Source organism: Oryzias melastigma, linkage group LG6, assembly GCF_002922805.2.
Source record: "Oryzias melastigma strain HK-1 linkage group LG6, ASM292280v2, whole genome shotgun sequence".
Classification (NCBI taxonomy): Eukaryota; Metazoa; Chordata; class Actinopteri; order Beloniformes; family Adrianichthyidae; genus Oryzias; species Oryzias melastigma.
In genome coordinates, this window is record NC_050517.1 from 26,911,040 (window position 1) to 26,925,341 (window position 14,302).

The 14,302-nt window shown below is 36.1% G+C and overlaps 1 protein-coding gene across 3 annotated transcripts in view; it reads left to right on the forward strand.

The window, feature by feature from the left end:
• Window positions 1-13,789, forward strand: part of il34 (interleukin 34) — a 65,116-nt gene extending 51,327 nt beyond the window's left edge. For all 3 annotated transcript variants that reach the window (XM_036212500.1, XM_024280796.2, XM_036212499.1), the window contains 2 exons: window positions 1,027-1,207; window positions 11,486-13,789. In XM_036212500.1, the coding sequence (XP_036068393.1) occupies window positions 1,027-1,207; window positions 11,486-11,559 (255 nt within the window). In that variant the 3' untranslated portion in view covers window positions 11,560-13,789. The remainder of the gene's footprint in view (window positions 1-1,026; window positions 1,208-11,485) is intronic.
• The last annotated feature ends 513 nt before the right edge of the window (window positions 13,790-14,302 follow it).

Here is a 14,302-nt window from a genome sequence, read left to right on the forward strand (position 1 = left end):
TCCTCCAAATTCAGCAGCACAGAACATGAACCACTGATTCTTCCTCTTCTCTGCACTGGCACAATCTAAAGCGCCATTGTTCAAAGATGAGCGGGGCTTTTATACTGGAGTTGCGGAGCATGGTGACATGCAACTTCTGGGGACAGCACACAAATGATTTATATGATGTTTTCAGGAATTAAACAAGTTTATTTTAAATTGTCAAAAATGTGGCAAGGACAAACAGCCAGCACTTTTGGAGCTCCATTTGTTCAGTTTAAACACCCCAAAAAAGTTGATTTACTGTTGTTATCCTTTAAGAATATAATATTATTAAATACAGTCAAAGCTCACATTTTCAATTGAAAACCAGGTAAAAAAAAAATCTTTAAAATGACAAAAAAGCTTGGTTCAAATTTAATTTATTGTTTAAAAAAAAACACTATAAAAATTCAAAATGTAGATGAAAAATCTCTTAAAAATAAGGGAAAACATTTGGGAAATATTAGAGAAATTGGAGTACCACAAGGCCCCATTGTAGGACCCTTGTTCATTAGTTGCACTAAAATGAATATTTTTTAGATGATCCTACACTTCAATTCAAGCTAAAGTGTGGAATTAAATATTTTTGTTTGTGTCAGATTGCATTGTATGAAACCCACCAGAAAAGACTGCAAAGAGCAGGAGAGTTAAAGCTCTCCAGATGGGTATGAATACTATGCAAAATGTTTTCTCACCTGGTTTATTACAAAGCTAATCAGTCATCTCAGTCCAAATTGCTGCCAGTAATTGCAGAACAAAACATCTGTTCCACATTTAAAAGGTTTGAGGAAAAATAACTGTTTCCTTCGAGGTCATGGAAGGGCATTTTCTCAACAGCAATAAAATGGATTTCTGAAAATCTTACTGTGAGTGTTTATATCGGGTGATTTATTTGTCCAGACGACTTTACTAAACACAAAACACCTGATGGATTTGTGTTCATCTCTTCAGTCACAGAAAGCCTACCTGACCGTCTCAGGCATGTGTGTGTTGGTGTGTGTCCAGGTGTTCCAGCAGGAGCTTCCAGAGGCAGTTCAGGAGACCTGGGATCATTTAACAGAGGAGCCTAACAGAGTGCCAGAGTCCAACTGGAGACTCGCCTCTCCAAAGTCTCTGGTGGACAACTTGTGCCACACCATGTACTGCCTCTTTAGCGAGTGCTTCGACGCAGAGACTCAACAGGACTGTGAGTATGACAGCAGGAAGATGTTTAAAGGGCAACTCTTGTCATCTATTTTAAAGGTAGTTGAGATTATGCATTTTCTAGGACATATTTTCTCCAGAGCAGCAGTAATTCTTTAGAAATTCGCCTCAAAGTTGTGGGTGGTACCATTCACACAGGGCAACCTTGCGTTCATATCTGAAAACTATCTGTTTACACACTCTCCCGCTAGCTTACAGCCCCTCACAACCAAACATTACAGGTGCAACAAAAATGTCGAGCAATATTGGAGCTACCCATCCGTACAGTTTAGAGTCAGATGCCAGCTCAGGCGAGGAAAACCCAGAGCATGGATCTAGTCGTCTACAGGTGGATGCATTATGGAGCGGAGCTTGTGGCTGCCTGGTGTATTTTCCAACGGAATAGAAATATTATAATATTCTTTTACAAACCACATTCTTCTGCTCCAGATTCATAACGATTTGAAAAAATAAATACTCAGAAATGCAAATTTGAGCTTATTTTTCTTGATATATGTTCTCCATCATAAGAAAAATGGCACAAAAACATGTGAAAAACACCACAAAGACAAATTTCATTGTAGTGGGTCTTTCAACTGCACATATTTGCTCTGATCAGCACAGAACCACATAGGGTGGAAGTCTGTCCCAAACTGCATGTTTTTAATTTGATCAAAATAACAGTTAACATCCTTGATGTGGATGACAAAAACACAACACAAAAACACATAAATTGGCTCTTGTGTGTCAGATCCAACATAAAAAATATATGATTGATATTCACCTTTATGAAGCCCTTAAATAAACATTATTTTATTATTTTAAAAGTTATTGTGCGTTTTTCTTTCTCAGCCACAGTAAAACACTTTTCCTGTACATTTCCAACTGGAAAACACATGAAAGTTACTGGGAGAGGTTTTATGTTAGATTTTGCTCCAATGTTAACATCACAGTAAAGGGGTTTTGTGTCAGAGTGGAGTTTTTGGCATCCATTTGTTCCAAAAATATATATGTCCAGACGTTTGACTTATGTAACAACACTGTGTAGTGGTACATTCCAGACTCCTCAGAGAAAACTTTGAAAGTTGATTGGACCCCCATTCTGTATAGACTGCTGAAGGGGTGAATGATCAGCTGATTTATATGCCTGTGACACGATACATGAATCGTGGATGATTATTGTGCTGTTTATATGCGTGATTTGTTCATCAGTTACATAATTCTAACATGATATGTGTGCCGTATTCATAAAACCAAAGTCATACATCAGTGGTACATGTCTGGAAAGTTAGTTAGACATACGTGAATTGGTCATGGAAAGCCATAAATTTGCATTTGCATCTCACAAGAATCACTTACAACTGCATAAGATTTGCATAACATTTCTGAATAAACTACGTAAACGATGCATGACCACCCAAAATTTTGAACAGCTCAAAACCCAAATCACGTAAAGACCTGTCGGCCAAAACCCTTGATGGAGATCTGCGCACATTGACAAATGACCAACACAAGAAACCCTTATGAATTTCGTATATCACCCTTGTATCACAGAAGACCGAAATTACATTTGTGGACAACGCGCAAATTGTACATTGCGGCACTGTGACACGGCCTTTATGTGAGATATAATCTCAGAACGCTAACAGGTGTACCAGCATTTACTGCCAGGTCAGTATGTCAGATAGTGGGTCTAATGGCATGGTCACAACTGTCCTCGGGGCCAGATTTGGGCTGTCTGAGGGGGACAAATGTAAACGCAGGCGGCCCGCACAAAATATCATAGACCGCCTTGTGTGCCCCAAACGAGTTTGCCAATATTTTACCTACAGACAGCCTGTGTTGACCCGTAAGGTCAGTTGTGACTAATGCTTTACCACAGTAAAGCATTAGTCACATGTCATAAGATAAAACATGCCATAAGTGCATGCCACTTCTAATACCTCACAATATACTTATCACATGCACAACGATTGTACGTTCCACTTACAATGAGCTTCAAGAACTGCATGCTACATCTCCGCCCCCAAAACAGTTTAACTCTGGAACTTTAACTCCAGTGTTGATATTCTTTGAAATACCGTAGTTATTTAGGTATTAATGCAACTGACATTATCTCAAGCAATTCTGAAGCTGAGAATAGCAGATTTGCGCTGATATGCAACGCTCAACAGTAGTAAAGTTTTTAAGCAGTCAATATAAACCAGCTGATTTTAACTTTGGGGAAAAGCAGCTCAGTCAAAAGCTGCTTTTTTTAGCTTTAGAACCCATAGGAATTATGTTAATTGTGGTAACGATCAAAGAGTCATGGTAGTTTGTAGAGAGTGTGTTATTTCGTGTCACTGACAACAGTTCCAGTAATAAAAGGTTAAGATGCACCTTTACCTGACGCCACAACGCTCTCCAACACTCCACGGGTCCGGAAAACCTAAACCCCTTCAGCACTGGTACAGGTCAACTCCAGTACAAGTGACTAAAGCTTTTGGACAGGTTAGGGAGAAGTTGGCTTTGTAGTTACTTGGTTTACATCGTTTCAAGACTGTTTGCCATTGTGGCCATGATGGTTTGTGAAATGGACATAAAATGGGTACTAAAAAGTCTCAGATATAATCTGTTGTTACCTGTAAAAACCCTAAGTGTTGTAGTTGTTTTTGTTTCCCCTCATACTAATCTTGAAGAGTTCTTGACAATGAGGTCCTTGACAGCGCAGGAATCGCAGATGTTCAGGCAGCTTTTGTTTTGCATCATTCGCTCTTCAAAAGTGAAAGTCATCCAGATTTGTCAAATCTTGGTGATACTTTGCACTGCAGAGGCTGGAATGTGCAACTATTCAAATTTTCTTTGTTTTGCAACATTTCAAACATTTTTCCTACATTTGTTGACAAAAAGAAGATCTCATGCTCATTATTACTCAATCTGGATTTTGTGGATCTGGCTCTGTGCTTGTAATCAATGTCACGTAAAAAAATTACCTGTTTTTTTCTTTATTGCCAGCCATAACTGTTTCAATGAACAAAACATCCAACCTTAAATGTTTATTTCCATTTGAATCTCACATTAGCAGATCATAGGCATCCTGAGGCGGACATCAAGATGTTTTAGTGAACAAGACCCTAAAGACATGATTTGCCCCATATGGCTTTTTGGGAACTAAAGCTAAAAGGGATGTATATTCTCAGAGAACCCCACGAGTGTCAGATTCAATGTGACACCGGCAGAATTTAGTTGGCAGTTGAGAAATAGTTTTTGGCTTCTTTGCCCCATAGTGTTGTTAAAGCCTCTTCTCCGGCACATGATCAAAGAACAGCTGAAGCTTTGATGCTCGAGGTCCTGCCGGAGCCTCTGCCAGGCCATCTGGACAAATTTTGTGTTTTCAAATCTTCACAAAGTCATATTAATCAGTAACCTGATGTACCAGACAGCCTGTCGTAGCAAACCAAAATACTGTCACTTGTCAGTGAAAGTGTACCATAAGTGCACTATGGTTCAGTTCAATAGGTTTATGAAGTGATTCAACTTTATGACCCAAATCCTCATGATGACAGTGAAGGGCTGTTTGTAATGCTGATCGTTTCCTTTTTAAATTATAACTTTTCTACTTCAAACTTTGACATCTTAGGTGCCATGCAGTGACAATCTTAAAGTTTTGCTAACTCATTCCAGAAGAGTTTAAAAACTTGAGTTTTAAGCACTTTGATATTATGACAAGGTCTTGTTTGGTACACTAATGAGTTCTCTTCCCCTAATACTCCACTACATTTCACATCCTGGTCCATCAGAACACAAGAGTCTCAGTTCACCTAAAAACCCCCAAAACTCTAGGGTGTTTCAGTCAGTGTAAATGCTCATCCACTTTCCAAGAACCAAAGGGAGTACAGGATCTAAACCCTGTGCTTAACCAGGAGAGGAGAAAATTTTTAAAAGTAATCCACATTCCAAAAAAAAAAAAGATTCACAAAAAGGTTTTGTGTTTAATAAGACCCTTGGAAAATGCAAATGTTTAGCGGCATTTATTTTCTTGCTTGTTCTTTCCTTATTAGATGTATTTTTGTCAGTACTGACCCCAAACAAGCAGATGTTGAAACTGTGATTTTTGTTTTCCTTTTCTACTTTTAACAGCTTTATTCTTTATTTGGCTTCTGAAAACTGTTGTGAGAAACTAAACCAAACTGATACAGGATGTATTTTTATTTTTTTTTTGGTGATAATCCTATAAAAAGCTCAGTCTACTGGCGAACAAAACTGAAAAACATACATAATTTTTTTCATACTCACACAAAAAATTCCTTTGCCTTTATGTTGAATGCATACATATGCATATGTATATATGTATGCATATGTATGCATACATACATATGCATACATATGTTTTGTTTATGCTAAAAGTGTAAATATAGCAAGTGGAAATATTTTGTGGAATCTTCTTTACATTTTCGTTTGTACAACATAAATAATGTTTCTCTTATTTTAAAAAAAACTGTGGGTTACTGTAAATCTATAATGTCTAATTTGCTGTTTTAAGAATAGTTGGATTTTATAACCAAAATCCAAAGACCCTAAATTCTGACAATGATTTGAACCCTTTTTTTTTTTTTTTTTTTGTAGGAAATCTCCAAACTCAGAATAACTCTGCTCTGAAACTGGCAGTCATAACTTGCAAATGCACAAAAACTGAGATATAATAATGCATTTCAATGTTTTACGGCAGAAAAAAATACAAATATTTTGTAGGAGATTAGTAAGAAAAAGATTTATTCTGCATAAAATGAGCCGCAAACTTGCTGGTCATGACAAGACATGACGAGATACATATGCAAGATTAAGAATACAATCTAAAATAAAAATAAAAAAGTAAAAATCTAAAGAAACATGTGAATAAAGTCAATTAAATGTGTTACAAAATAATGCAAATTGCAATAACAATTAAAAAATGTGATAAAATTATTTATTTTATTGTTTTATTGCAGAGAAATTCACAAATATCTTACAGTGGATCAATATCAAAAATATTTATTTTGCAAAAAATTAGCAGCATTCTTGTTGCTGGTCACGAGAGGGCATGTCAAGATGCTTTGCAAGATTTAGAATATAATCTAAAAAGAAAAACATCTGAAAAAAATGTAAATAAAGTGATTCAAATGTGTTAAAAAAATAATACAAATTACAATAAAACAAATATATTGAGGCTTTTTACTATTAATATAATATTAATAAATAGTTACATTAAATAATAATTAGCTCAATTTGAGAAAATATTAAAAACAAATGAGGTTATAACTTCTCTGGCTAAATATATAAACAAAAAAGTAGCTACAGCAGTCTTTAACATTTGTTGAAAGAAAAATCAAAAATGAATTTTGAAAGACACAACAGTTGTCACATAAGCTCTAGCCATTTTTCTTGCTTTAGCTTCTTTTAAAGAACTGCCTTAAAATGTGTCCCTAAAATAACTTTTGGATTTGATTAAAGATCTTTTACCATCATCACACACAGACAATATCCCCCTCATGTCAGGAGGAGATGGAGCATTCCTCTTTGAGAAGTCCTAACATGTGGTAACTGAGCATGTGTGGCAGAACTCACAGGGAAACTTGAACTGCCCATTCCTGTGCCTCACTTACCTCTAATTTATCCAGACAGACCCCAACAGTATTGTTCATCGAAGAATGTCTGCGTAGAAACCGTCTTCACTTTCTACTTTGTGCTACAGGATTGCGTTTCATCTGCCTGTGAAGTGGTTGTGCGGTTCAGTACAAAAGCTTTTGTAAAGTGAACATTTTCAGCTAAATAATCACAGCTGACAAACATTTTATTATCTATGGCTCGGCTCAAACAGCATGTGAAATGTTTTGGGGTATTATATCATAAAAATCATTTGTAGATCGTTGAAAAAATCTAGAAAACAACTTTCTATTCATTCAATTTCTGCCATAGCACTACCGCTCATCATCATCATTTATCAAAGGAGATGTCGGCGTCTTATTTAAGCCGTGGAGCATCAAGCTTAGTGGGAGGTTTTGGGAAATTGTGGTTGTTGATTTTACAGAGGAGCTGTGAATCCAACAATTCTACATGACATGCTCAACTTTTGATGTGGTCACTGTTGGTCACGTGACTCATTTAATAAAAAAAAATGTTTTCATTGCAGTTTTGCAAAATATGCCTCAAAAATATAAAATATACCTCAAAAACCATCTCTTCCAAGCACAACTTTTTTAAGATAAATACAAGTTTTTTTTAATTGATGAGTTTCCATTAGACAAATTTATTATTGGAAATCCAATTTGCACAATTTAATAATAAATCAAAAGCAGCTAGTTGCAGTAAGCAGTGATTAGTCTAAGTCAGTCTGAGTCAATGTTTCTATGGAAACCACTCTCACCAATCAGAAGTGAGCTTGTTGGGAGTCTACACCTCTACAACTTGAATCTATCAATCAAACATTTTGAATGTTGGGGGTGGGAGCCAGCAGGCACCATCTACTTTTGAGGCATTTTATTGGTCGGTTTATAACTTGAATAACTCACAGTAAAGAAAAAATAAAAAAACGTAATAAAATAGGATTAAAAAGAACATGTTAAAAACAGGTAATAGCTGTTCACTTCTCAATAGAAGTCCATGGGATTTTGCACTACAAACTAGTAAGTACTTCCTGTTTGGAACACCAGGACAAAGGGGGTCACTCCTGGGCAGGAGTAGCCCTCACCTCACTACTTTGCAGATGTCACCCTCTAAAAATGTCTGTCTGGTTCCACTACCACACCAATCAAATAAACCAAACCAGCACAAAAGTAGCCAGTCATAAAGTCTAATAGAATGTGATACTACTTGAATAGAAACACTTATCTTTAGGATGTTTTTTTTTTCTCAATATTAGATCATGTCTAATCCTGTTACTTAATAACTGGGTAACTCATGATCACATTGATCAGTTTTGTCTTACATAAACTTGTCTGCAACCCGTTGCTACTTAAAATCCCAATGGCATAAATATACACAAATTTAACTATTAATCTATTTCCCAAATCTTGTTACAGCTCGTTTGAATGTCTAGCAGCTTATTTTCTCCCTAAAATAAATGATTGAACGTATTAGAGACCAGGACAAAATAGATTCCGTTTTTCTTGATCACATTTCACAGTTTTCTTTTCTTGAATTTGTTCCTCTTGTGTTGATTTTTTGTTATATTGAATTGATTGATACCTCTTTTTTAATTTTTTTATGAAACTATTAGTCTATGATTCTTAAAAGTTCTGCATTTTCTAGACTGTTGATGGATCTTGTTGTTGACATAATTATTTTTTCACATTTAGCCCTGTAGAAATAAGCATCCATGCATTGTCAGGCGCTGCTTATTTTCATAAAAATGCAATCAATTTCATATTTTTAGTTTGTCGGGCAAATTAATTTTTCTCAAAATACTTTCAAACTTTTACCTAAAATAATGTGAGCAGAAACTTTCAACTAAATTGTTATCACAGTCTACAGCTTGTCTTGCTCCTACATTTATGCCTCCAAGCAGAGAGATATGGATAATTCATAACATCAGTTTTATAACTTTAAAAAGTTATGTAAAAACTCCTTTAAGCCTCACGTTGACTAATAAAATACTTGCATTTAAATGTAAATTTTCTGCACTTCAGAGCACACACATGAAGAAATCTGTTTCTCTTTCACCCACAAATGCAACATAAATCATCCTAGCCCTGAGTCCTCACGGCTCCTCCTTAAAAACACACTTTGTGTGACAACAACGCGAATTGGATCTTTATGGAAATAATTAAAGTTAGTCGCAGTCCTGCAACGTTATCTGTTCATTTTCAAAATATCAAAAAAATTAATAAGAAGAATACGTCATAGTGAGGTTTTTTTTTTGTTTGTTTTGTTTTTTTAACAATAAATGACTGTTACAGCATCATCAATGCCTTTTTACTGCCCACAAACTTCCTTAGACTTCAGAAATAAATCTGCAGTTTGTTAGATTTAGAGGGCTGTCTGTACCAGTGTTGTTAAAGACAAATTATCTGAAGAATATGTCAATTTCTCCAGCTGGATGAGTCTATAACTGTCTCAGTCTGAGAAATGTGGAAAGAGTAGATAAAACTGTCAGAAAATTATTGTAAAACTCTTTACAAGGACTTCCGCTGCTGTAAGTGTAGCTTTGCTTTCATAGGAACTCCCCAAACCTCAGAAAACTGGAGCCTAAAGACTTAATAGAACTTTATTAAATATTAATTAAATGTTCTGGATTAAAAGCTATGGCTGATAAAGTTAAATATTTATCCTTAAGAGCTATCAAGTCATATTTTTTGCATGATTTTCAAAGTAAAAGTAAAGTTCCTGTTTTTTTGGTTTTTTTTTTATTTGAGCTGTATTTTCTATTAAACATTTAGGACAAAATAATTATATTGATAAAACTTTTGGCCTCAATGTGGTGATGATTTTAATCCTATTACTGTCTTTATAAAAAACTAATTCCACCCCATTTCTGTGAAAAATATAAAATACTGTATAATACTGTATATGTTATTAATTATTAAAATAAAAAATGTGTTTTTTTACCTGCTTGACGTCTAACTAAGCCTTTCACTGTGTGTCAGATAAAATCCAAGTTGTAAAACAAATGTTGAAAATCCAAACAAAATGGATCTTTCATCCGACATAGAAAAATGTTGAATGAAATATTAGGTGAATACTTCCTTAAAACGGTCCTGTAATGTAGGTTTTCATTTGGAAACCCATTTGTTTGGAAACAGCACATATGAAAGTAACCACCTAAAATCTCCTATATTGCTTGACTGATGTGGTTAAGAAGAAGCTCATCTTTAAAAAAAAAAACATCTTTATCACTGTAGATTTAAGCACATGTTTAATGGAGTCAACATATCAGCAGCAACTCCTCTACTTCAAAACAGATGCTCGTTGGAAAGCAGCCACATATTTTTTCCCTGTAGACCTGAACACGAGGCGAGCTGTCAGTGTCAGGACGTGACAGTACACAGTGTATGAGACCTGCACATCTTGGCTCCATAAGACAGCTGCATTCTTCATTTGCATTTTTTTTAGACATGACTACAAACCAACCAAGAAGGGCTTTCTTAAGCTTTGAACCATGCCTGTAAAACGTTGCCTATCACTGCTAGCGCCGCTAAGAAAATGGGTGTGCTAGTGTTAGCTTGGGGGCAGAGCTGGCAGTGCAGATGCTTCCTGGAGGGGGCTGTTCTCACTTGTCTATGTCACAATTTGAGGACCTGCTTGTTTTTATAGATTGGGAGGGGCTGGTGCTCAGAGCGCAGGGTTTTAGAGGAATCCTCAGAAAAACGTGAATGAACAAAATATCGCTTTGACATTGTTTATAGTGAAGAATGAACACTGTAATGCACTTAAAAGCTAAAAAAAAGTTTATTTTGCATGATATAGACCCTTTAAGTTTTTAATAGCGATAGTACTATGTATTAGCCTCATGTTTATTTTTATTATAATCAAAGATCTCTGAATTATTACATTCCTCCGCTTCCCTTCAGTACCTAACGTCTGAACTTTTTGATAAAACTGGCTGAGGACCATTGAAAGAGATTTTTTTTTCACACTAGACGCCCTACGCACACTCAAGAACGTATTAAACACGCTTTCTTGAACGTGTGTTTAGCCCGTGGTGTTCACACTGGTTGTTGCTTCCTGATACTGGTGCATGTCTGCCACCTACAGTTGGAAGAGACTTGGTGGGAAATTTCAAAGCGGTGCAAATCTCATGAATCTTGCTCCAAGCTTTTTCTCTCTCGGCTCTATTGCTACATATGAAAGACTGGGTGTCACATACTTCTGGCTGGGAACAGAGTGCAAATATTAATTTCTCCTCCAAGATCAATGTTGAAATGGTCACCACTTCCTTTAATTAAAGAGTGTCCTCTTTAATTCAAAGGTACTGTAGACTGGGGTTGGGGTGCTGTGAGCGCAAGCTAGGACGGATGTAATAAAAAATGCTGCGATGTTACATTTTACAAATGAAAGTATTTCTCTGGGCCGGAACAAAAAATGTTTTTATGGAAAGAAAGTAATAAAATATCTTAAATTTAAATTAGTTTTTTGGTGTTCTGATGGCAAACATTTTTTTATTAAAATCTTTATTTAACTAATTTCTTGTTTTTATTTTATTATTTAATTGAATTGAATTTATAATTTATATCTTTAATAAGTAAAAAAGCCACAAGTTGTCTGTTTAGAACATGGAAAAAATTGAATAATTCAATGTTTTAATTTAGTTTAACTGTTGTATTTTCAGACTGCGGAGTTTCCCATTCGAGGAGAGGCAGGAAGAACTCCAGCCGGAACACAGTCACAACACCGGCAGAGTGACGCTCATTCTGTGGACTCCACCAGCTAATACAGCAAACTCTGCTGAACTGCAGGAACGCAAGCAAAGGAAAAAGAAATCACCATGAACAGACAGTAGTTCTTTTCCTAAATCTACCAGAAAGAGTCGAGACCGACTCATGGACTTTGAAAGCGAAAGCGGACTAAAAGTGTTGGCAAATAACGGCTTTCGTGATTATTTAAGGAATGCATGGACTTCTATGAACAACTTTGCTCAACGTTTGGGAAGAAGCTTGCTTACGAGAAAATCTTCCAATTCAAGATTCCTTCAGTTTAATTATGAAAAAGACTTGGACATCTTTTCTTTTATATATCATTGCCAAACTTGATTTATGATCATTACATTATTTTCTACTTAATGCATGTTTGCAAAAGCCACCCTTGCAAAGCGCTTTCAGCTTTGAAAACACCAAAGCAAACCTTCTGGACCTTATCAACTATAACAAGACTTTTACAAGCTGCACTTTCAGGTATCAAACTACAGGAAAGTGTTTTTACAAGCCTGCTACCAGCCGAGCCCACACATATCCAACCTGTCCAACGTCATTTTACCCATCAAAGAAGAACCGTAGCAACAAAACACCAATTTCCTATTTCTATGAGTTTTGTGATCCCTTAAATTTGAGTCAAACAATTTGAGCAAATGATGGTGGAAAACACCAAAGTGACACTCAAGTCTTTTTTAAGTAAAAAAAAATGGTTCTGGAATTGTGGAAACCTGAGATGTTTTTACCCGTGAATGAACTGAGAAGTTACTCCGACCACCCAAACCGATGAACCTTCAAGCTGTTTCACTCCAGCGTGCTCCGACGGAAACTTTTAAGTGTCAAGAAAAAGCCCCTAAAGTTGAGATCCTTTTTTGTGTGATCTCCTGCTCTGTGGATCTAGAATTTGCTCATCTGGCCTCAAAGCAAGGACCTACCAGGACTTCCACTCTGATATCAGGAATTGAATGAAGAATACAATCACGGTCTTGGTCTCGTCTCCCAGCTCATGGACTGACGAGGTCATGGTAGACCCAAGGAGGATCTACTCTCTACTTCTGAATAGTAGAAGCCACAGCCCTGTAAAATCCAGGTTATTTTAGTTAAATGAAGAAACAAAGAGGTTGCCATAAGGTGGACAAATTGCGTTTTCACTTTACATTACAGAACATAGCATTTTGCACTTACTTTTATTCTAAGGAATTTAAAATTACTTTTTGATTTAAGGTGTTAGGTTTGGTAATCCTGGGATACAAACTCCAGAGAAGCCAAATGTTATTGGTTGCATGTTTGCTTTACTGATCTGCGATGCCACCACTCAAATTTATGAGGGAGGGAAAAAGTCCATAATCTGATAAAGAATAATCTGCGGGAAACAAAAAAGTGGCTGATATGATGGTCCCAAGCCAACCAATCAGGTGATGTTGATTCAGTTGAGCTGCCCATTTTTCCATCAGATTATATTTTTTAAATAATTAATGACTATTAATCCAAATTGAACCCAACTGTCGATGCTACCTTCTCGGTCAGATGTCACCAAACCACAAGTTGCCCTAAAGTTGCCCCCACATCTTTGCCTTTTTTTTGGGCAACTTGTGGTTTGGTGACATCTGACCGAATTATTTATTAGATTATGGAATCCATATCATTGAATATTATTATTAAATCCTCAGCTCTAGGAATTCTAACTGTTACTTGATCTTAAGTCCTCTATTGCTATCAAAAATCAGTAAAAAATATTAAACTAAATCATGAGGTTCGTAAAGAAATATCAATCCAATTTCAGTTGTCACACATTTTAAATACAACTACACAGGGGAAAATGTGTAACTAAACTAAGTGTTTTTATTTTCACTTTTATTCTAATTGTATTAACATGGCTAAAGCTGTCCTACCGTCTCAAGCTGGTTGGATAATTTGGATCAGATTTTTCTCATACCAACATCAACTCTGAGTCTAAGTCAAGTCATGGTAAAGTCGAGCCGACGATGTAAATCTTTTGAACTGCAATACGTGGCTGTTTGTGTTTAACACATCCCATGTTTGACCTCATCTTGCCACAACTCTCCAATCATGTCTTTAGCATGTGAAAATTTCCACTTAAAATCAGACAAGTGCTGGGTGTTTTTCATTTTCGAACCACCCCACATGCATAAATTGTAACTTAACACATTGTGGCTGTTTTGTGTTGGTAAAAAGGATCAATCACTGCAAAAAAAAAAAAAAAAGAGAAAATGTGGAACACCTGGGCTGAGAAAACGAGCCGGCCGTGGTTGTGTCAAATCTGATTTAACGTAGGAAAGCTTGTCTGGACGCATCACTGTTTCCACTGCATCTCTGTGGCCTTTTAGGTAAATCTGCTCGAGACCAAAGAAAATTGCACTATTTATTATCATTAGCTTTTATCTCACATGTTTCAGATGTTAGCCTCTTTGTGATTGGACAGTGAGTTTCCTGAAAGCCAGACATCTTTTTCTGCTCATATAAAGCAAAACATACGTTGAGTTAAATAACCAAAAATTGGTGTGTTTAGGTCCCTCTCCGACCATCTTTTTAGTGTTTCCAGTGATCTTTTAGATATGATTATCCCATTTATTAGCATAAATTTTAAAAATCTGTGTAGTTTTCTAGGACATAGTTTCTGCAGAGCGGCAGAAGTTCATTGCAAATTCACCTCTGAGTTTGACTCGTTGCGGAGCATGGAGCTTGTGGCCCACCCAGTATACTTTCTACGTCACAAT